Source organism: Nasonia vitripennis, chromosome 2 (genome assembly GCF_009193385.2).
Source record: "Nasonia vitripennis strain AsymCx chromosome 2, Nvit_psr_1.1, whole genome shotgun sequence".
Classification (NCBI taxonomy): domain Eukaryota; kingdom Metazoa; phylum Arthropoda; class Insecta; order Hymenoptera; family Pteromalidae; genus Nasonia; species Nasonia vitripennis.
This window is the reverse complement of record NC_045758.1, coordinates 32,191,761-32,214,634: the sequence shown is the minus strand read 5'-3', so window position 1 is coordinate 32,214,634 and position 22,874 is coordinate 32,191,761. Positions and strand designations below refer to the sequence as shown.

Here is a 22,874-nt window from a genome sequence, read left to right as displayed (position 1 = left end):
TTATCATGAAACTAGAAATAATACCTGAAATCAAAATTACACTATAATGGTGAATAGGTTTAGTGAACAAAATATAAGTAATTACGAAAAAAATTCTTTATTTTCTTACTTAAAAATATTGTATATTAGAATTAATACTAGTCATACACATGATATAAATTAATTTAATTTTCGACTTTTGTTGCCTTGGTTGCCCCCACCACGACCTATGGGTACTGGGCCTCTTCCTCCACGATTACCAAATGTACCTAAAATTAAAATAATTTTGTTCATAAACTTCATTAGCATTTCCTATCAAAAGTGATTCATAAGTACATCATGGTTAATTATAAATCAGATGTAATTAATGCTCAAAAAGTTTTAATAAATTATAAGAAAAACTAAAAATTAAGGTATCATTAACTGTCCTCTGTCCTCAAAACCAAAGTTCTTAGTCAACAGTTAAAATTTTAAAATATAATTAAAAAGAAATTTACCCGATAAAACTTGATAAAAATAATGGACCATGAAAATTTATATCATAATTTTGGAGCATACCTCTACCACCTCCACGGCCACCTCTTTGGTTTTGTCCACCTCTGCCTTTCATGTCACCACGACCCCTGGATTTCATTTGAACATCCTCTTTGACCATGTCAATAACTTCATCAGGTATTCGCAAATATTTTATCGTGCTGCCTCTGATATAGCATTCAGGCATCCTCCAGAATTTGTCACCATCCTAAACATATAAAGTATTCACATGAAAATGTTGACAAGCAAATTGAAAAGTATCCATAAAATTACAAAAAAAAGTCATAAATCGGTAGAGATTTTATATTACTTAAAAAATCAATTCTACATTTTCCAATAAAATAGGTGACAAATCCACGTAGCTAACAACAAAGCTTACCCTTGAAGTACAGATGACTTCTCTGAGGTTGATGTTCATCCAGTTATCACAACTAACTAAGTGACCGTTATATGTTTCTCCATTTTTCAATTCTACTAACTGTAAAAGAAAGTTTATATTATTAATAAAATTTAAATATTTTCACTTTGAACAATTTCTGAAAATTCGAAGAGCTAGGTTAGAATCTTACCATAGGATGATTTTGTGCAGTACGCAATAACGATAAGGGTAACTGTAAATTAAATAAAGCAATTATTGCATAGAAACATTAGTAATTTAAATCTCATAATTTAGAGCTCTTTTGTCCTTACCATTTTGTAAAATTTTTTACTGTACAGTTAGTATAAATTTCGCAGCGGTTCAAGCTTTATAAACACACCGTAGCATCTGTGTATATATAGATATACCAGCTGTATATAGGATATCCGGGTATATACATACGTATATATATGTATACACAGATTCAGCTCCGTCGGTACTCCGGTTTTTTATAACTATATATATATATATATATATATATATATAACACACTATAGACATCAGTGAAATAAGCATCAGGTCGAGATGGTTACCGACCCTGCGGTAAACTAAACGCTTGCTCAACGTTTTTGCAATAAGTACTTTGCTGTTATAACTTACCACTGAGACTGATCAATTAGTAAATTCATTTACTCGTTAAATAGCAATAATGTTTGTGAGAAGTAAATTTTTGCGCTGCTTATGTCAGCAGAGTTTCGTGAAATATCGCCAAACTACTGCAGAGTGTTCAAAAGTAAGTGTTTCTTTCTTAAAGATTCACTAATAAATTAATAAAAATCATTTGCTTTTTTTGCTTTAGTGCCTGCAGTACGTTTACAGAATGAGCGCAAGTGCACACACCCAACAAATACCAACACAGAAAGTAAAAATTAAGCCAAAGGTATCGGTAGAAGCAGTCAATAAATTTGTTAATAGGACTCACACGTGTGGAGAATTAACTATTTTCAATTCCAACGAGAATGTGACTCTCTGTGGATGGTTGGAGCATGAAAGGTTGGGCAAGTTCCTCATACTGCGTGACTCCTATGGATCTACTCAATGTATCATTGATGATGATGTAAACAATTGGAAATTTATTATAAACAGGGATTGAAAACATGGGATAAAATTAAAATTTAACTTTTTTTTTCAGAAAGCTGACCTGCGAAAATTGCTACTGGACTTGCCTCTTGAAACAGTTTTGACTGTAAATGGAACTGTTGTTCCAAGACCTGAAGGCCAATGTAATCCAAAACTAAAAACAGGTGAAATCGAGGTACAAGTGGAATCATTGGAAATTTTGAACACAGCTAAGCAACCGTTGCCCTTTTCAATTAGACACTTTAACAAGGCAAAAGAATCACTTCAAATGCAGTACAGATATTTAGCTCTTAGATTTCCTGAATTGCAAAGGAATTTGAGGCTGAGATCATGGGTGACTATGAAGATGAGAGAGTATTTAATCAATCAATGTGAATTTGTTGATGTGGCTACACCAACTTTATTTAGAAAAACTCCAGGTGTTGGTAAAAGTTATCCTACATTTTCATTCATTTAAAAATATAGAAGTTCTCAATACTTGGATTATTTTTAGGGTGCTCAAGAATTTGTTGTTCCAACTAAACATTTAGGGAAGTTTTATTCTCTTGTTCAGAGTCCACAACAATTCAAACAGTTACTTATGGTAGGTGGTATTGATAGATATTTTCAAATGGCTCAATGTTATAGAGATGAAGGTTCTAGACAAGACAGGCAGCCTGAATTTACACAAGTACGTTTGACTAGCTTTTTAATAATCATCATTTTAAACTTTAGAAAAGTTTTCAACTATTATTAAACTTGGATGTTATTTTTTTCAGTTAGATATCGAAATGTCTTTTGTAGACCGAGAAGACATAATGGATTTGACTGAAAACTTGATTGCTAATAGTTGGCCTGAATCAGTAGAAAAACATTATCCACCATTTCCAAGATTGACTTATGAAGAATCAATGGAGACCTATGGTACTGATAGTCCGGACTTAAGAATACCTGGAAGAGTAATGAATTAATTATTTTGATATTTAAATTTTATTAAGTTATATCTTTTTATCATCTGTTTTGAATATTTGTAGATTCATAGTATTACTGACATAGCACATAATGCTGGAGATGGATTTGATTTATCATGTGAATTGTATGCAGCTGTATTCAGTGGACAACAGGTAAGCTTTTGTGATCAAATTTAAATAACAAATCACAATCATTATGATCTTAATAATTATTTTATTGTAGGAATTCTTGACTAAATCAGCCAAAGAGCAACTAATTAGATTAGCTGAACAAGCATTTCCAAAAGCCAAATTGGTAAAGCACAAAGTCAAGGATCTAGAGTTGAATGGACTTAGTTATTTACTTTCTGGATTAACAAGGCAAAACATTGTCAACCAGTTTAAGTTGCAGGAAAAAGACGTGATTTTAATGGCTTATGGTCCAAAGCAAGATGCTGTAGGTTTTATAAAGCAAGAAGCTTATGTAGCAATCAATATTGAGTCAAAGATTGTAAATTTGTTCAAAAATTATTATTTTTAGAGACAACTACTTGGAAAAATTCGAGTTGAATTCACAGATATTATGGAATCAAAAGGACTAACTATCAGAGAATCCGGTTATAAATTTGCGTGGATAATCGATTTTCCCTTATTCGAAATTGATGAAGATACTAAATGTTTGAAAACCACCCATCATCCATTTACTATGCCTCATCCTGAGGATATGCAGAATTTATTAACAGCTCCTTTAAAGGCATGTTTTTGATTAATTTATTCACGAATCATATTATTTTATGAATTGTTTAGCTACATCAGTATTGTAAATAATTAAATATAGGTTCGAGGATTGCAATATGATTTAACTCTTAATGGATCAGAGATTGGAGGTGGATCAATACGTATTCACCAAAAAGCACTGCAAGAACAAATTTTTAAGATGTTGAACATTGATCCATCAACCATGTATTATATGCTAGAAGCTTTAGACTGCGGTGCTCCTCCACACGGTGGGATTGCATTGGGTAAGATTGAGATTAATGTTTCGAATTGATTATTCAAATAATATTAGACAGTAACATGTAAAATAATACTTAATACCTAAATACAGGATTAGATAGATACATGTCCGTGATTTGTGGAGCGCCTAGTATCAGAGATGTCATAGCTTTTCCAAAAACTATGGAAGGACGAGATTTAATGTCAGGAGCTCCAGCTCGTATTTCCGAAGAAGACAAAAAGTTGTATCACATACAAGTATCAAATGATAACGTAGATGAAGTTGAGAAATAATTTTAAAAACTTGTTTATCTAATTCTGTAAATAGAATTTTTGTATATTATTAAAAGATTTTTATTCAAGTTAAAATATTTGTTTTTCTTTGTATGCGTCATAAAGAATGAATATTATCAAAAATAAGGATTTAAGAATTATAAAAAAAGTAGACATATTTAAGGTGTACAAAAAAGATGTGTTTATTATGAATTGAATTACGAATAAGATTTGTTAGGCATTAATGAAACTGATCCACAAAAAGAATGAATACATTTTTGTGTCTTCAGATAGTAGTGAAGTAGTGACACTATTAATTTTATACGCTTAAGTGGAAACTTTAAAAAGCTGTCAAAACATTCTGTATTTTTTTTTGGTCTTATTCTGGTTTCTTTTATGAAAATTACATATGTAAATAGCTTAGTTCATAGTAACATGGTTATAGAATAGTTTCTTCTGCTTATCATATTGGAAGTTTACAAGTTTACTTTTGCTCACTACTTTTTAATAATGCAAAAATTTTGAGATCAAATGATATGCAAAATAATTACAAATTTATTTAAGAGAAGAAATGTTGAGTGCATACAAATTGTTTAAAGATTATATCACTCGATTTGCTGGCAGTATGAGTCCAGAGATATAATCTATACACGTGTCTCATGAAACTTATAATATATCTTCATTGATACCATTTTTTTTTGTATATTATATCAAAAGAAAAGAAGCTTTTGGATCATCAATTTGACAAATTTTTTTTTTTTACACGGTTCTCTCTTGATGACAGTGAGTGAGCCTTGTGCGACGACGAACTCGTTTGTCGATTAATAATTATAATTAGAACTACACTTCACAATTTGTCTTTGTTTTGTTATAAAAATACTATTTTACAGAAAACATTCACACATGCTCGCTCACTCACAAACAAGTTACACCTTGACAAACGCAATACGTCTATCACACATGTCATCAGGGTGAAAATCATAGTGCTACCTTACGCATAGTTTACAATATAATCAATATGGAATCTTGTGGAAATCGTGGTGCTTTGTTAAGTTCATACACAAGTGTATGCAGTTTGCTCAATTGATGAAATTACGGCAGTAAATAGTTTTCACACCACATGTGATAAGGAAGCTTACTTTCTGCTCAGTATGCAAAACAGACAGTTATAACATTACTTTATCAAACATCTGGCGCACAAGGCTACATTGTCTACAGTATTAAAATGAAAAAAAAAAACTGATAGAAAATTTCACATGTATTGTACAAATAAGTAGCTAAATGGATTTTCAATTTCATTAAAATAGGTTTGCCAGTTTGACTTATAATCAATTTTATATTAGTTTAAAGGATTTTGCATAGATGTAAATGAGTTTAGTATACAGGGAACGAGTTAATTTTGAAAAAATATATTAGTTTTCTCGCATTCTGATAACAATCTTTTTAAATTAGCTGTTCAAAGTAAAAAATACATCTTTGTCTACTTACAATAAGTTAAAAACTTAATGCGTGTACAATAGAAAATAATAGTTTGATAATATGAGTAACGTAAGAATGAAAAGCTATCCTATCAAATGCTGAAAACTTGGTATCGTAAGCTATGCAGTATTGACGAGTCAATAAGCCTGTGTACATTGTACATATAACAAAATGACTACGAAATGATATCGTTAAATTTATCAAACATAGTTTTGTAGGGAATAACCTCACGTGGACGACATATTCAAATACTTTAGTATTTAGTCAACATCTTGAGTCGGCTAATGTAAAAAATCTAGCCACTTGTAATTATAATCTCGTGGCACAACAATGCTATTAATTTGGTTAGTGTCCTTGCTGTCACTAGGAATATACGACGATTACGACGACAAGAACTTGAAGTGGGATGCTCCACGCACCAGTGTGGACATTGAGCATCGATGTTTATTCGTGCGAAAGGCAGGCATTCGTCGGAGGCCTGCTTCTCTTGGCTGGTGCAGCATCTTGACTTGTCTTGCGTCTCTTCTTGAACTCAGGATTATCTTGTCTTGTGGTAAAAGACCTATTCTTCCGGATCGACTTATGACGCGTCGTCGACGGTGGGCAGCCAGAATGCCATGTTGGTGCAAGCCGAAGCTAGCATCATGTACTTGGGATTAAACTGAACGCACTGCACGGGCGCAGGATGGTCCCCATTGAGCACGCAAACTTTGTAACCCGTGTCGGCATTCCAGACGTGCACTCTGCCGTCCGTGGAACCGCTGAAGACAAACTGCGAGTCGGGACTGAAGCTAGCCTCGATGGGTATGCCCTTGTTGTTGAGGTGTCCCGTGAATGTCTGGAGCGGTGTGCCATGGAAGGCGTCGATAAGCCGGATTATGCTGCCGTTGGTCGAAACGAGAATCGTCTTGCCGTCCCTGCTGAATTTCAGGCCTGTCCAGTCGCACTCCTTCTCGTGGGAGAGCTTGAAGTTGGTGAACGGCCCCTTGTCGAAGCTGCGCAGATCGTAGAGCTTGATCGACTCGGAGTTGACTCCGGCGGCGAAGATGAGGCCCTCGGGGTCATAGGCGGCGACCGGTCGGCCCGAGACGTTCATGACCCCGTGGCAATTCGGCGAGCGGAGATCCCAGAGTCTGAGCGACTTGTCGAGCGAGCCCGAGAGGAATGTGTCCTCGACCGGGCTGATGCACAGCGAGACGACCTTCTTCGTGTGCCCGGGAAAGTAGCGTATGTACTTGTTGTCGTGGAGGCTGAGGTAGCGGATCGTGTCGTCGATCTTGGTGCTGCTGTGTATCGCGGTGTTCTTCGCGTGGGTGAAGTGTATGAGGTCGACGCCATACTTCTTGGAATTGACGGTGCGCATCTGCGTGCCCTTCTCGCAGTCGTAGATGACGATCTGGTCATCCTCGGAGCAGGAGATTAGGGTGTCGCCGGTGGTGGAGAAGTCGATGCTGTTGATCCGGTCGGAGTTCTCGCGGAAGATCTTGGCCACCTTGAAGCTCCGCACCACCGTGTCGACGAGCTTCATGCTAATGACCCCGGATTCGTCGCTGCGGCTCAGGCCAGCTGTACACCTCTCCTTTAACGCTCTCGCGCCCGTCCGCTCCTTCTCGCGCTCTCCTCTCTCCGTCCTATCCACTACACTGTGTTGCGGCTGCCTGCAATGCACGAGACGACGTTGAGATATATCGCCACACGCACACGCACACGCACACACACTCGCACACACACACACACACGCAATTATTATGAAAGTATAGAACGCGATGTGTCGACCCTTACCTCGCGCGCGGCGAGACGAGGCCGCGAGTGGCTATCTCTATTGTGTCGTCGGCGGTGATACTTCCCGGCGGTGATGCTGGCTATAGTCTACGCAAAGCCGAATCTCATTCTAGTCCATCCGACTGTGTTCTCCTCCTTTGCCCGCTGCTGTCTACTGTCCGCACCTGGAACTCGCGTCTCTAGATTAGCCAATGATGCAGGACGGACGAGCTTCCTGCTCTATCCATACCATTGTCCGCTGAGCACCGCCATGTTCCAAGGGTTCCAAGGGTCAACGGAAGTCGAAATCGACTAACACGACACCTACAATCCACTATAGGCGATGCTCGCGTGCGAGTCTGTTCCGCGGCCTGCCACGGGATCGAGTTGTCTTCGTTGGGCGACTGTGGTTGGAGGCGCGATGGAACCTCGGGAACTTACCTTCTCTTACCCCCGCGTTCTATAGGCGACTCGCCATTGGTCCGAGTGGTTCTTCGGCGCGACGGGATTGCTCTCGGAGTTTCGGCGGGAAAGATTCGAATTACAAATGTCGCGCACAGGTGTTTCGAACGAATCTGATTGATATTCCGAGGAAAAAGCCGACCGTTTCGAAAACAGATCGTGGCTGTTATGTAACTTGCGATACATCTGTCTTATCGGCAAAAGCGTATTCGAGATTTTTGAAATCGAGTCTTAAGCAATCTGGGTCACTGTTTTTCGAGTTGACACCGATGTCGATGTGTATACTTTTGGTGTCGAAGTGCAGCGAAGAGTGAGATACGACCCGCATCGAATCTTTTCAGATAACTATTAGCTCATGGGTTTTCATCATTGCTCTGTCAATGGATTTATCATTTTCGAATCGCGCTCTCGTTATGCAAGGCTTCTTCGAATTTTCTAATAATAAAATTTCGCACTCTTACAAACGTTTAAAAACGGCCCCAACCCTCATAAGTACAAGATTATCTGACAGCCGCCGCGAAAAGCCGCATTATTATTCCCATTAATCAAAAAAAAAAAAAAAAAATAGATGCAGTTTGCATTCCAAACACATACGTATACATACTGGCATACTTATGAAATTCGTTCGTAGTATTGCACTCGCTGAGAAACGACATGATTACATGTGGCCCGTATGTTAGCTGGTTTATTTATGAGCTCCATGAGACTACTTGCTTTATGGTACCTTTGAAAAAGGAGTTAGTTCGCCATGTGAAGGCGCGACGACTATCTACTGTTCTCGCAGGCCTTATAGCGCAGTCGAGCGTAATTTTTACTCCGTTCAATGGAGAGTTCATTGAATTGTTAACCATAACTGTAACACTTTTCTCTTCTCTGCTACGCATACATACCGGCTTCCCGGCGCCGTTGACTCGAGTTTTATTTAACCGATTCGTGCCTATAGACTATAAACGATGTTGTTTATCAAAGCTTTGTTTGTCGCTGCGGCTTGTTTGCTCGTTGAAACGTGTACCGCTACACAGCAGGTAATTATAGATGCGGCTATTCGAACGTTTGAAAGTTTTGTTCTAATTCAAAGTCGAACCGTATATGTCTGTTCAAGATTCACGATATGATGACCGACGAGGAGTTTTATCGAGTCTTTCGAGCGGATCGCAGCCAAGGTATTATTAACAAATTTCTAATAATTTTGTCAATAATATAATTTTTCTTTATTGCGAATGTTTAATAAAACTTTAGTGCCATCGCACGAGCTCGTAAAATTGAATCCACCGATCACGCAGTTTAAACGAAGATTATCGAGCCAAGATCGATTTTTATCATTTACTGCCTTTGGTAGACACTATGACTTGCAGTTGAAACTACGCGATGACGTGTTACTTGGGAAAAACACGCCGATATGGCATGTCAAAACTGATCCTTTGAACTCTTCCAAAATAGAGTACAAGCCGTTGAGAAATGTGAGTCTATAAATAAGTGACATTTCAAATTCGACGTGTGAATTTAATAATTTGTAAAATCAAAACCAACTGCATGTAGATTTTGGACAGTATCAATGGAATTTACCAAGATTCCGTAAACATGGTTTCGCTACTGGAAACCAAATTTCAGAAAAACGGACAAGTCTTTTACGTAAGTACATACTTATTTGCGATAATAGGGACGGAACTGAGATACCAAAAGTCATCTTAATCACGATAGATTGCAGGATTTTATAAAAGTTTACTGAGACTATTTATGGTTTTAGGATGGAACGATTGCCGCGGATTTAGCAATAAGTCCTCTCCCTCAACGTTTGATCGACATGATTGCAAACACGAGTAATGATGATAATATTAAGGATCACGTTATTTATAGAATAGTTGCCGAGAACTCTACGATAGATTACACGCCACCTGGTATTACATTGCGTCATGCTAATAATTAATTAAAATAAAGTAAATGTAAGTAATAACGCGTCGTTTTATTTTAGCTGTCGATAACATGAGAAAATACAGTAAAAAACAAATCAGGCTACAACCGCTGAAAACTTTGTATCCAGAAATATTGGTCGTAGTAGACGCCACGTTTTACAAGTAAGCTGGACGAATATTGATCCCCAAAATAATTCACCTTTCATAAATCGTTAACATGTCTCGTTTCAACAAAGGCATTTGGGTGAGGAACCACTTCTAGCAATGAATTATTTGGTGCCCTTCTGGAACGGTGTCGACCTGAGATACAAACTTTTGAAATCGCCAAGGGTTAAGATTAACATCGCTGGAGTAATTTTAGCGCAGGTAAGGTGAATATTTCTTGACTACGTATACAATTTTGGCAATTATTCATCTTATTGATTTTTACAGGACGAAACATCGCTGCGTTACATATACGATAATTTAGACGAGACTGGACGAATACAGGCAAAACAGGCTCTAATAGACGCCGGGGAATACTTCAGTACAAACGCTAAATTCATCCGAAACAAAGACGTAATCGTGACGATGACAAAGTGAGTGCTATTTTCACACTTATTTCAAATAACCTATCTTTTTAAGTAACCAATCATCGTTTTTTTTTTCTTTCAAGGCGTGACATATGCAGTTTAAAATATGCCAACTACTGCAAGTCTTCAGCGTTAGGTATTTATTTCAAAGGATGAATTATTAGGATACCGATTTAACTGCGATTGAATATTCCGCTTACAGGTAAGGCGTTTACTGGGAAGGCATGTTCCAAGAAGAAAAATACAGCAATATTCGAAGACAACGGAGGATATGCAGGGATAATCACAGCTACACACGAGATCGGACATTTGTAAGATTCTTTATAATAAGCTTTACATTAACTTCATTTTTTATAAAAACAAATGATTCTTATCGCTCCCGTGATTTCAAGACTCGGCTTACCTCACGACGGCGAAGACGAAGCAGCGGATTGCTCGCAAAAGGACGGCTTCATTATGGCGAGTGCGAAATTCCGCTCGGTGAACAGTCTTTGCTGGTCACCGTGCAGTAGGAAAATTTTGGAGCAGTTTGCAAGGTTACCGACCTTACTTGAAAATCGATCGTTACCAAACCTTAACTCACGTATTCACTTGTTTTACAGCCTGACAGCTTCGAATTGTTTGGAGAACAAACCTGAAAACTTGGGCGAACTTTTAGCCCAGACTCTGCCGGGAAAGGTGCTGACTCTGGAGGAACAATGCCTTGCGCGCGGGGGGAAACCATGCGTTGTAAGGCTTATTTTTTATTTAGATCGTTTTTATTTAGTTATTTATTTTTTCGATTAAGAATTACGGCATTGCAAACGTTTTCAGTTCAATGCTACCGTTTGCTGGAAATTACACTGTACAAAATCGATGACGAACATGAAATGCGTTGGAAAGGCTCCAGCAGCAGAAGGTTCTTCATGCGGAGATGGACTGGTAAGAGTCTTGGTCTGAACAAAGTTATCTTTTTATTGAATACTCATTGAAAATGCACTTTCAGCACTGCATAAATGGCGAATGCATCGCCGATAAGAGCGAGGGGTACCACAATAACTATCTTGTGAAACATATTTAAATATTTATAATGTTACTCGTGGATTATACGCTGTACATACATCATAATCGTTAAGTTTCGTATCGAGAATTTTTTTATTTAGCGTGTAAGGTTAATTCATTTTGTATAACATTGGAGTAGTACTTTTTAAAAAAATATGGAATAAAAAACGTCTTGTCAAATATTCTTCCTTTGAGATTCCATGTCCTCCAAAACAGCAGCCATCAATCTCTGTCGTTGATCCACGCGAATTCTGTTTCTGCAACGAATTCATACAATCATCTATTTCCACCTCTAAGCAAATAAACAAGATAAGGTGAAACAAGCTTACTGAAAAGTTCGATGACAGCTTCCGCCTTTCCATACTTGTTCTTCACCCTGCAGGTGTAGGTTCCATAGTCCTTCGAATCGATAACGCTAACTCGATGCATGTGAATGAACTCATCTCCAGTGGCATGTGGCGTCTCCGTAGCGATGACTTTGCCATTCTTCAACCAGGTAACGATTGGCGTCGGATTCGCCACTATGTGGCACTGAAGCTTCGCATCGTGACCTCTAGCTTGACCGATCCTCGGCCTTGGGGTGTCCACAACCGGAGCGAATTCCACATTCAGTTTGATGGTGGCCCAATCCGATGGCTCTATCGTGTTGTTCGCGATGCAGTAGTAGTTGCCTCGGTCGGATTTATCGACGCTTTGTATTCTCAGTACGTTGCCACTGTCGATGGTAAACGTTCAGAGTATGAGGTATGTTTTTTTTTACGCGAATGGAAATAGCGTTATCAGAGCGATGAATGCGAACGATAATCAAAAGGCGTCGAGTGGAAAGCTTCACTGCTGTACGGAGGAAAGTCACGGGTCGGATTTTATGTCGATATCGCTAATGCGAAGCTTGGGTTTAACGAGCATTAAGGGTATCGGCGCGCACATGAGATAAAGGTAGGTATATTCACCTGGTCCAAGTATTTCCGAACGGTAGGATCTCGTCGTTTTCTCGTTTCCAAGTGATGCTGGGAGATGGAAAGCCATCGGCTTCGCATTTTAACTCCGCGGAGTCGCCTTCGACTACAGTCACAGAGCTCGAAGACTTGGCGGTTATTTCCGGAGGACGTTCTATATCGAGCTTCACTTCCGCAGATACTTTGTTATTGGCGTCCACGGCGATTCGGCATTGGTAGAAGCCAGTGTCGTTCGCTTCCAGACGTCGGATCTTTGAGGATTAAAAATAACGTTTGAAATATGCACAGTAACGATGAAAATCAATTGTAAATCTGCTGTTATCACTTGGACTTACGCGCAGGCTATAGGTGGCCGTGTCTCTGTAATGGTCTACTGAAAATCTGTCTTTTAAAGTGGGAGTCGTGCCCATCGCAACCACGAATTGTTCGGATCGATTATTTCCGTTGATTCTCATCCAGAATAGAGTTTTGTCATTTGGATTATTTACTCTGCAATTGAATTCAACCTCATCACCGATACGTTTAACTTGGTCGTTTTCAACGATGGAGGCTGTTTCGACTGCTTCCGACGAATGTACTTCTAAGACTAAAACTATTGTTAATATTTTTCATGATTTTAGAATCAGTTTAGTACGCAATATTATTATCATTTGTTTTCTTTGTAAATGCTTACGTGATTGGAGAAAAATTGTAGCAAATACTGCTTTAAAAACGAGCGAGCTGCGGAGAAGCGTCATTTTTGTACGCTTGATGGAATGGTACTGAATTATAAGCACAGTATTAAAGTTCGTATGGTCTTGCAAGCTACAGAGGCACAAAGAACTTCACTGTGTGTAACACATAGTTTGAAATGAATCTCACTAAATTTTATCATCCCACTTCCGATGATTTCCCCACTGCGAATCCCCACATTTTTTATATTTATCAGATTTGATTACAAAGAACCTTCATTTTTTAGTCCGACAATTTTTTATTTTGTCTTTAAATTTACATAACAATTAAATATTTTAAAATGGTCGCGTTCAATAATAAAAATTATTCTTTGGAAAAATGTTAAAATCTGATTTGTCAATCTGATCTGTTAAGTTTTTAATTCGTATGATTGAAGAGACCTATTCGATGAAGTGAAAATACCATTTATAATGCGCAATTTCAATTGACTGATTGATACATATTAATCTAGAAATGGAGCTTATAGTATTTGGGTATTAAAACAGTAGCATATTAAGAAGGTTCATCTGAATTAGAAATAACAAATATATTCAGGGAAAAAAAATTCCTACACTAGATATGTATAAATAAAAAGCTTGTGCAAAATTTTACTACCTAATGACGAGGTATGATTAAACTTTAAAGTAAATAAATGATTGCAATCTTTTATCTATGATATCTCGAGTGGGTTGAATTAATGCATTGCTAATTCAACAATGTTATCGTTTCAGACGCATCTATCAGACATTTATAGGATGTTTAATAGGGAAGTTTTAAACAACATTTATGTCAGTTATTCGTGTAACGCGGCTGGTTTAACATCGCAACGTATTTGCATAACACTATATGTAGAACAAGATGATTGAGCTCAAGTTAGACGAAGTTAAGATTTTCGACGATGATTTATCAGAATTCGAAATATTGAGAAAGGTAATAGATGAAAAAGAGGGTGAAGAACCAATTCACATGTTGGATGTTGGAGATATTATTCGAAAGCATCAACTTTGGATGGAAAAGATGCCAAGAGTGGTTCCTTACTATGGTATTATGATTTTTGGAATATATTTCATAATATTTCTAAACATCAGGAGTTTACTTTTAGCCGTGCTATTATAAGGTGCGTTGAATTTTCAGCTGTAAAGTGCAATCCAGATTCAACGGTAATCAAAGTCTTAGCGGCGTTAGGAGGTCATTTTGATTGTGCTTCTAAGGTAAGACGAAACTTGATTTATTTCTTATAGAAATATAACTATTCAGATAGAAAAATAAAATAAAGCAGGAGACTAATCATATACATTTTTTATAGCAAGAAATTATTCAAACCATGAGTCAGGGAGTTTCGGCTGATAGGATAATTTACGCTAACCCAATGAAATTTTCATCTCACATAGAATATGCTAGGAAGGTTGGAGTAGCTATGATGACAGCTGATTGTGAAGATGAGTTGAAAAAAATCAAAGACGTCTATCCAGATGCCAAGTTAGTCAATAATTGATTTAAATTGCTTTGCGCTTTTACCAACCCAACCGAATAAATTAATTTCAGAATCGTAATACGTATTCGTTGCGATACTGAAGTTACTACTGCATGCTTGGGTGAGAAATTCGGATGTGATCCTTCAAGTGATGCTGTTCAGCTAATAAAAGCGACCTTAGATCTAGGTTTGACTCTTCACGGATTTAGTTTTCACGTCGGTAGTCCATGTGGGGAACCAATGGCTATTTGTCGTGGAATTCTTTGGTGTAAAAATTTAATCGATACAGCAAAAGCGATGGGTTGTCGAGATGTTAGCTTGATCGATATAGGTGGCGGAATCCCGGGTGAACGAAATTTTATACTCGACGAGGTAACATATATAAAATTATATAATTAATGAATATGGAAATTGTTTTTTTTTTTTGACGCCTGGCGCCAATCATAATATCAGATTTAATTAAATTGTATCAGTTTTCAGAATTGATCAATGATGCACTCGAAAACATAGATTCATCTATAGAGATAATCAGTGAACCTGGCCGTTATTATGTTACATCGGCTTTCACATCTGCAGCTTACGTCTTTGGTAAGAAAACGTTGATGAAAGAAAACCAGAAAACATTTATGTATTATGTCAGCGATGGCGTGTATGGTTCCTTCATCGAAGAACTATTGCACATTAAAGCCAGACATCCCGTTAGACTTACTAACGTAAGTATTTTATGCTTTTCTAATAAAATCTGCTACAAAATATTGAATACACTGTAGGTATTTGAATAATAATGTTATTTTTTAATTCAGTCCACATCTATAACGAACGACGAAAAATACTTGAGCACAGTATGGGGTCCTACTTGTGATTCATATGATGTTCTTTTGAAAAACCATATGCTGCCGGAGTTCAATGTTGGAGATTGGCTTGCCTGGTCAGATATTGGTTCATATTCAACATGTCTTTCCACAGAGTTTAATGGTTTCCAAGCTCCAAAAATACATCCGATAATAAGGCGAAAAGACTGGTAATAAATAATATTTTTGAGATTCAATGCATTGCAATTTTATAAATCACAACTGCAAATTAAACTTAATTCTTGTAGGAACTACTTATGGGCTGAAGTGAAAAATAGACAACAATTAAAGAAAGAAATTATTTGATTATAATCATAGTTGTACTAATCTGCTTGTTCGCGTATTCACTTAGGTTAACTGTTCTTTTATGTATCATCCAAACCTGATTACTTGTAAGCTAGACGTTTTATAAAAAATTTAATTGGTTTAGAAAGTACACGAAAACTTACAATAACAAAATTACAATAGCCAGGAATAGCGAGATCTAATGACGCATTTCATGAGATACATAGTTAATTATATTTGTATACAGTAATTAGAGAGTCCGAATAAAGTTTGCGCAAGTGGACTACCCAGGAATTTGTATGTAGCCTATAATAAGTGTATGTATGTTTATCTATGAAATGTATGTACTTGAACTAACGTTATAGTATTTTCATTTACAAGTAGTAGAAAGTGTAAGACGGTGCCAAATGTAATTCACTTACTTAATTTAAGGACAATCATGCCTATAGAATTGTAATTTGGCATTTACCTATCATTCAGTGCCAAAATAATCTGCATAGAATTAATGGTGGGATTTAAAATGCATGGTGTTAGCTGAATCATATTGACAGTAATTCTTCTTTAACCAATCTGCAATTCTGAAAAGTTTGAATATCATACTTTCTTATAATTAAAATGAACATGAGTTTATGCAAGACATTAATTATACAATTTGGACGTATACTTAGGCATATCTTCATATTTTGTACACATGTTTTTATGATATAACTTTACCTTATCGTATAGTGCGATTTCATGACGCACAAAATAAAATAATGATTACTGTTTTATGAAAATAATAATCAACCTACTGTTAAAATATTATTTATTATAATTCCTTTAACAGTACCCATTATGTTAAGAGCGTCTTACAAGTCCTTTGATTTGCTCCATACATATAATTTGTTGAAGCAAGATTTATATATTATGATAAATTAATGATAAAAGAACCAAGTATAGCAGTGCATAGTTGTTATATAGTTATTGCATAACATTCTTAATTCATTATCCGATGTATTTCACTCATTTATTATCCTGTTCAATTGAGTAAATTTAATGACCTTTTGATGCATGTAAAATTAACTGCGTCGGGATTATATTTGCATACAGGCAAAAAGACAAAGTTTGCACAAGTGGTATGTTGAGGAATATAATGAGAAGCATAAAAAATATATAAATGGCAGCACGTAAACTTAAATTGCGTTAAGTAGCATAACAGATCTGCTACTCTTACACACCAAACATGGCCTGCAAACTTTTCCTCCTGGCTTTGTGCCTCTGCGGAGTCGCTGTCCAATCTTTTGTGGTAAGTTTGCGCTTTGTTTCTGCTGTGGTGATAATTTTCTATGATCGTGTCGATAAAATGTTTACTATTCTAAAAAGTGACAAAGTTTTTAATTTGCCAAATTCAGAATTTAAAACAATCTTAACGATGCATTTTACACTATACAATAACTTTGATTACTCTTCAGCTTCGCAGTGATAACAGCGCTGCCGATGCCCAAGTTGACACCCGTTACGTCCAAGTTGACGTTGATGGTGAACAATACAACTTGAATCTCCAAAGTCGCCAACGCGACGTTATCTATTCCACTACTCCAGTATGGACTGTTAAATCCGGCCAGGAAGGTTTCAGCTTCGCTGATGTTACCGACGTAAGTTTTAAGTTGACAGAAAGAAAAACAATTCTACGAATAGTCTATAAAAATTCAGTGATAAAAATTGTTTGTATTTAGAAAAGTTACATCAACGGTGTTTTCTACGATGATGCTGAGTTTATGGCGACTTTGTTGGCAACCTACAGCGAGGACGAAACCCAGATTCGCTATGTGAGTTTTATACGACTTTTTATCTCTTATTGACTTATTTTAATTTTTTTAATTAAAATAATCATCTAAATGTGTTTTTTATTAGAATGGTGTCGTTGGAGTAGGCACAAAAGCCCACACCGTAGTCTCCTACCCTGAAAAGTGGTGGAAACCCGTACCTGTCCCAGACAATGATGATGTCGAAGACAACTCTGAAAGTGTCAAGGAAAAAAGCGAAGAAACTAAGGAAGAGATCCTCAAGCTCCGTTCAGCCTACGGTATATAATAATGATACATTATGAATAGCTTCATGCGGTATTCATACGAGTTATTAAATTTTTCATTATATTCTTAGTTCCTGGAGAGAAAACTGGAAAATTAGAAGAAGCCTTGTCTATTCTGCACCCGAAAGTACTCGTTGTTGTTGACTACACTCTCTTTGAGTAAGTGTTATACTCATTCAAAAAAAAAAAAAAAGTAAAACTGGACATTTTTTTATAACTAATGCTTTGATATCTAGGAAATTAGGAAAAGACATTCAGAAGACTGTTAAGTACGTTGCTACATTCTGGAGCGCCATCGACTTGAGATACAGCAAGCTCTATTCTCCATACGTTAAAACTATCGGCACTGGAATAGTCATTGTCACGGTGAATTTCAATATAACAAGATTATCATACAAAATTCTCTGTGCAACTGTTATACTTTACATTTTGTTTAATATGTTCAGGAGGCACAGACTGGTCTGTTGGAAAAGGCTCGTGACTACTTCACTGAGGAGTTCATCAAGGACACCGAACACACCAATTACGACAGCGCATTCGTTATGACTGCGTAAGTATTTTTAATAATAAAATTTTGCATTGTTGATTAGAAAAAAGATTTTTTTTATAATGTCTTCCTCATTTTGCAGATCTAACACTAAGACCGTACAGGGACAATCTCACCTTGGCTCCATCTGCAACAGACAGTACAGCACTGCCTTCGTCGAAGATGATGCCAGCTTTGGAGGACTTCTCACCGCAACTCACGAATTGGGTCACTTGTAAGTACAAAACTAATTTATGAATCGGCAATTAGGATTATCGATTTTACAAAAACAGTGACCTGTTTTACGAAATTTTTTTATTTCTCAGATTGAACCTTCCCCATGACGGATCTGATGAAGCTGAAAGCTGCAAAGTGGAGTCTGGAGACAGCACCACTGTTATGGCCCCATCAACTGTAGACGCTAACATTGTTGACTGGTCTCAGTGCAGCAGAGTTATTCTTAACGAGTTCTCGAAGTAAGTTTCCATGAAAAACAAATTAATTATTCTGCTTGATGTCACATTTGCATGAAACAATGTTTATAAATAACCTTGATATTACAGGACCGAAGCTGCCCAGTGCCTGAAATCTACTTACCGTTACGAATAATATTTTTTCTGATGAATGAATTGAATTTCGTTAAACTTAACGATCTCAAATAAATTAAAATATTTTGAAAAATATCTTCTATTTTTAATTATTTTGTCCACCTAAAGCTGATATACATGGCTACTTTATCCCTAAAAAAATTAGGTGAAAAAAAAAATAGATTTAAATCCACTTAGTAGTAACTAACTTTGTATTTACGTGAATGTATTCATTAAAGTTTAGAAGCTTTGAAAAAAATTGAAATATCCTGTACATTTACGAGAACGAGTATCGTTTAATTACAATATGACGTAAACTGCACAGTCCATACGCGGTGCCAACTTCTTATCAAGATCAAAGATAAGAAACGGTAATTACTCTGAATCCCAGGTGAACAGTTTAGAGTAGTGTCTTATAGAATAGTGTAAAGTTGTATAGATACTATGGAAATTAAAATATTTTCTTTGTGAGTATTTATTCCGTATCTTAATAACATTTTAATACACACTAGTTTTGTACCTGTATTCAAATTTTGATTGTGATAAAAATAAAACTTTTGCGACAGTAAAACAGTACAGTTTAATTTTGCTTGCAAACTAATTTATCTTTAACATAAGTAGTTAAATATGAAAGTTTGAACCACAGTGAGAGTTGAGACCTTTAATAATTACATTTTTGTAAGTTTCGAAAGCGCAAGTTTGTACAAGTGGCAAGGCCGAGATCTGAGTCAAAAGAATAACAGCTATATAAATGCTGTCAAAGAAATTTAGTTTCAAACGCTTCGCGCTGTTCTGGATACTTGAAAGGAAAATATTGAAATGGCTTATTTTGATTATCGCCTGATATTGTGCCTTGTTGGATTTGTCCTTCAGCTTTCACACTGTTTTGAGGTAAGGATAACTTTAATGCTGTACTAAACAATGCTTATTTAACCTATTGAATTATATTTTAGCTTGATAATAATGAAATGACAAAAGAGAAAGCTAGATTTATTTTTCGTCAACAAGCTGATAGCAGTAAGTACTTAGAATTCTATAGTCATCTTAATCATAAGTAGATACGTCATTATGTGAAAATGCTCATTTCACGTTAACTTAGAAACAATTCTGACAAAGAATTAAATTTTATTAGAATATTTATGATCAGTTCCAGATTACCATACGGTTCATGTAGATTCCCATTCAAAATATCGCAGTAAACGCGATGCTGGATACAGTCTTCACCTCGTACAGTTTGAAATAGATAAATACAAATATAGTTTAAAGCTTAATTGGCGCAGAAGGTCAGTTTTGGAACTGTCTACTCCGATATTATTAATCACGTCGGTTTCGAATGAAACTCGAAGTTATGCGTATAAAATTGTCGAAGAAGTAAGAAATGATGAATGAACATTTATTAAACTTAAGAAAAATAATTTAGTAAATATTTCTTTTGTACGTAATACAACTTCATTCGATTATAGGATAAAAAAATAATCGATGGTGTCTTCTTTGAAGATTTAGATAATGTTGCAACGTTATTAGCATATTATGATAAAAAACGACGTCGAATTTTGTATGTAAGTACATCGATTCTTGTATTTTACGAGATATATAGTGCTATAAAATATTTGCATGTATAATATATATAACAGTCAACTCTATGTCATAGGATGGTATCTTTGGCCTTGGCACGGAAACGCACGTTATCCGGTCCGTGCCTGAAAAATGGAGAACAATATCTAAACCTACCGAAAGTTTTAAAAGGACGAACAGCAAAGAAAACAATGAACACATTGTGTTCAGACCATCAACTCATAATAAGAAAGCTCGATCTTCTTTCCGTAACTAAATTTAATCCTGTAAAATATTATTTGGATATAATGGTAAAAGTTTTTCTATGTTCTTAAGCAAATTCATATTTTAGTTGACGTCGGTTACAATACAGATGAAAAGGATAAGTTAAATGAGCCTGTAGAAAAATTGCACATAAAGATCTTACCTGTACTTGACTATGCACTCTTCCAGTAAGTTTCAAAATTTCATAATCAACTTTCTAATCAGTAGACGATGCCACTGAGGCTCACTCTTTGCTTATTTTATAGCTTATTAGGAGAAAATGTTCAAGAAACTTTGAAGTACGTGGCAACATTTTGGAATGCAGTTGATATGCAGTTTAGTCAAATTGATCGTTCAAAAATAGAAATAACTGTCACGGGAGTAGTTATTGCTACAGTTAGTCGATAATTTCAATTTCTTAAAATACTGACTTAATTAAGAGAGCGAGAATTTAGTTTGACAATTTTGCAGGACGAGGATGCACTTACTTTTATAAATGAGTGTCGTAATAAAGCAGACCCAAGTAAAGCTGATGCTTTTCAGTTTTTGGAAAGAGCTCGTATGTATTTTTATAAAAATTTCATAAATGATACGGGCATAACAAATTATGATGCTATCTTTGTTATGACAGGGTAATTATTTTTAAGGATTTAAAAATTAAATAGTATTGTTGCATTAAAATAAGTACTTTCTTTTAGATTGGATACCAAACCCACAGCAGGTATGTTGTACACCAAAAGGATCTTGGTACAGTATACTTCAATATTACAAAATAGATGATTCTTTCAGGCATGTCATATATTGGTAGGATTTGCAATAGGTTGTACAGCACGGCATTTGTTCTGGATGATGCTAATTTTTTGAGTTTGCACTCAGCAGTGCACGAACTAGGGCATTTGTAAGTTCATTTTTAAGTCATATAGTATACTTTAATAGCATTAAAAGCGCATTAATAAAATATAACTATTATTCGATCTTTAGGATGAACTTTTATCATGACGGTTCAGATAGTGCGGAAGATTGTAATCCATATCCCGAAAATGATGTGAGTACTGTGATGGCACCTTTTATTTCGGAAGCAAAATCGATTGTGTGGTCTCAATGCAGTAAAAGAAGTCTTGAAGAGTTCATTCAGTAAGACATTAATACTATTCTAATTCTGCGTTATTACACACTGATTAGATTTAAATGAAACTTATAATATTTTAGGACAAAAGCAGCTAAATGTTTAAGAGAGGCACATCGTATTAAGTAAATTGGTAAAACCATTAAAATTCTATATAATCTAATGAATATAATTAGTTTTATTCAACAGTTAAATAACGAATCACATATTTTGTTAAATTTATTTACCGACGCGAAAGGAGTAATGTAACCGTGAGTAAGTGTGATTTATCTTAATGTTCCTACTGTATCGATTATGTATGGTTGTCGGTAGCAAATGCAGAAATGTACCTTACCGACGCGTCAATAAGATTTGGAAGGGCGATCGTAGATGTCGCGATCAAAATTTTCAAAATAATATACAACAAATAAAAGATTAAACGTTTAATACTGCTTTTGAACAACTCTTCGAGTGCCAAAATAATATTATTACAATTTTATGATAAAAATTATATTCTTGCAATACTTGTTCAGACGGAAGAATACTTTCGTCGTAACGAAACAAATCACATTTTAAATACTATTATGGATTGTTATAAACAAACTAAATATAAAGATTGTTACACTAAACAAAAGTAATAAATAAAAAAATTAAAATAAATGATAAAAATGTGATCAACTTTATTAATATCGCTAATTCTTTCACTTACTAAATAACTTCTAATACGGTTTCTTTTTCGCCGAGGCATCAATCACAATTGGCCACAATATCATCCTCACGTGGCACAATATTAAATATTCCAGCCTGTTGTACGCCCTCGTCTCTGTTGTTCTGCCTCTCAAAATATACAGACACTTCAGTTGCTCGCCGCGCAACATGTCAAGTCAAAGCCAAAAGTCGCACCGAGCTACATCTGGTTGCGGTTCGATAGGCGCAATCTGCTTCTGACAAGCGCGACTTGACAAGCCGTTATCGAATGATGTAAGACGAATCTTTATTGCTTGAGTAAAAGTCGTAATTTATTAGATTTGAGCCGTTTATGCGGGTTTAGCG

The 22,874-nt window shown here is 35.9% G+C and overlaps 7 protein-coding genes across 13 annotated transcripts; 4 read left to right on the top strand and 3 right to left on the bottom strand.

Moving 5' to 3' along the window:
* Positions 1-78: 78 nt before the first annotated feature.
* LOC100678497 (U6 snRNA-associated Sm-like protein LSm4) lies at positions 79-1,346 on the bottom strand. The gene is made up of 5 exons (XM_003425915.5): positions 1,204-1,346; positions 1,083-1,124; positions 893-991; positions 538-721; positions 79-248 (listed from the first exon to the last, which is right to left on the bottom strand). Exons 1-5 carry the CDS (start codon positions 1,204-1,206, stop codon positions 160-162), a joined length of 417 nt encoding a protein of 138 aa, XP_003425963.1. The 5' UTR covers positions 1,207-1,346; the 3' UTR covers positions 79-159.
* A 94-nt stretch (positions 1,347-1,440) lies between these two features.
* Positions 1,441-4,305, top strand: LOC100120650 (aspartate--tRNA ligase, mitochondrial). Its single transcript, XM_001604216.5, has 10 exons — positions 1,441-1,664; positions 1,731-1,988; positions 2,064-2,432; positions 2,505-2,681; positions 2,770-2,949; positions 3,025-3,114; positions 3,185-3,397; positions 3,482-3,694; positions 3,779-3,962; positions 4,049-4,305. Exons 1-10 carry the CDS (start codon positions 1,581-1,583, stop codon positions 4,228-4,230), a joined length of 1,950 nt encoding a protein of 649 aa, XP_001604266.2. The 5' UTR covers positions 1,441-1,580; the 3' UTR covers positions 4,231-4,305.
* Positions 4,306-4,387: 82 nt separating this feature from the next.
* Positions 4,388-7,818, bottom strand: LOC100120675 (WD repeat-containing protein 82). 2 transcript variants are annotated; one of them, XM_008206679.4, is made up of 3 exons: positions 7,700-7,818; positions 7,471-7,634; positions 4,388-7,346 (listed from the first exon to the last, which is right to left on the bottom strand). In XM_008206679.4, the coding sequence occupies exon 3, from the start codon at positions 7,214-7,216 to the stop codon at positions 6,269-6,271; it is 948 nt and encodes a 315-aa protein (XP_008204901.1). In that variant the 5' UTR covers positions 7,217-7,346; positions 7,471-7,634; positions 7,700-7,818; the 3' UTR covers positions 4,388-6,268. The 2 variants fall into 2 exon arrangements, with proteins under 2 accessions (XP_008204901.1, XP_001604288.2); XM_001604238.6 differs by having other exon boundaries at positions 7,471-7,772.
* Positions 7,819-8,946: 1,128 nt separating this feature from the next.
* Positions 8,947-11,622, top strand: LOC100680114 (venom metalloproteinase 3-like). Of its 2 annotated transcripts, XM_031924805.2 has the most exons (12): positions 8,947-9,074; positions 9,151-9,543; positions 9,659-9,809; positions 9,884-9,986; positions 10,061-10,190; positions 10,257-10,402; positions 10,480-10,532; positions 10,599-10,707; positions 10,789-10,932; positions 10,999-11,125; positions 11,210-11,317; positions 11,382-11,595. In XM_031924805.2, the coding sequence occupies exons 2-12, from the start codon at positions 9,493-9,495 to the stop codon at positions 11,454-11,456; spliced, it is 1,197 nt and encodes a 398-aa protein (XP_031780665.1). In that variant the 5' UTR covers positions 8,947-9,074; positions 9,151-9,492; the 3' UTR covers positions 11,457-11,595. The 2 variants fall into 2 exon arrangements, with proteins under 2 accessions (XP_031780665.1, XP_032453374.1); XM_032597483.1 differs by lacking the exon at positions 8,947-9,074 and having other exon boundaries at positions 9,269-9,543; positions 11,382-11,622.
* LOC100120715 (lachesin) lies at positions 11,331-13,250 on the bottom strand. Of its 2 annotated transcripts, none has more exons than XM_008206680.4 (5): positions 13,067-13,250; positions 12,729-12,979; positions 12,388-12,644; positions 11,767-12,152; positions 11,331-11,694 (listed from the first exon to the last, which is right to left on the bottom strand). In XM_008206680.4, exons 1-5 carry the CDS (start codon positions 13,128-13,130, stop codon positions 11,660-11,662), a joined length of 993 nt encoding a protein of 330 aa, XP_008204902.1. In that variant the 5' UTR covers positions 13,131-13,250; the 3' UTR covers positions 11,331-11,659. The 2 variants fall into 2 exon arrangements, with proteins under 2 accessions (XP_008204902.1, XP_001604323.1); XM_001604273.4 differs by having other exon boundaries at positions 12,729-12,985; positions 13,067-13,247.
* Positions 13,251-13,800: 550 nt separating this feature from the next.
* Positions 13,801-18,992, top strand: LOC100120758 (metalloprotease-like). 3 transcript variants are annotated; one of them, XM_032596320.1, is made up of 16 exons: positions 13,875-14,146; positions 14,239-14,315; positions 14,411-14,583; positions 14,650-14,950; positions 15,052-15,291; positions 15,382-15,599; positions 15,678-16,999; positions 17,166-17,348; positions 17,430-17,522; positions 17,608-17,779; positions 17,857-17,944; positions 18,022-18,151; positions 18,232-18,335; positions 18,415-18,546; positions 18,638-18,787; positions 18,875-18,992. In XM_032596320.1, the coding sequence occupies exons 7-16, from the start codon at positions 16,937-16,939 to the stop codon at positions 18,918-18,920; spliced, it is 1,161 nt and encodes a 386-aa protein (XP_032452211.1). In that variant the 5' UTR covers positions 13,875-14,146; positions 14,239-14,315; positions 14,411-14,583; positions 14,650-14,950; positions 15,052-15,291; positions 15,382-15,599; positions 15,678-16,936; the 3' UTR covers positions 18,921-18,992.
* A 285-nt stretch (positions 18,993-19,277) lies between these two features.
* Positions 19,278-22,268, top strand: LOC100680156 (venom metalloproteinase 3). 2 transcript variants are annotated; one of them, XM_016981920.2, is made up of 13 exons: positions 19,278-19,365; positions 19,582-19,789; positions 19,852-19,915; positions 20,046-20,269; positions 20,362-20,457; positions 20,550-20,721; positions 20,805-20,904; positions 20,983-21,112; positions 21,188-21,348; positions 21,415-21,437; positions 21,506-21,614; positions 21,698-21,850; positions 21,926-22,268. In XM_016981920.2, exons 2-13 carry the CDS (start codon positions 19,718-19,720, stop codon positions 21,969-21,971), a joined length of 1,350 nt encoding a protein of 449 aa, XP_016837409.1. In that variant the 5' UTR covers positions 19,278-19,365; positions 19,582-19,717; the 3' UTR covers positions 21,972-22,268. The 2 variants fall into 2 exon arrangements, with proteins under 2 accessions (XP_016837409.1, XP_016837410.1); XM_016981921.3 differs by lacking the exon at positions 19,278-19,365 and having other exon boundaries at positions 19,399-19,789.
* Positions 22,269-22,874: the final 606 nt, after the last annotated feature.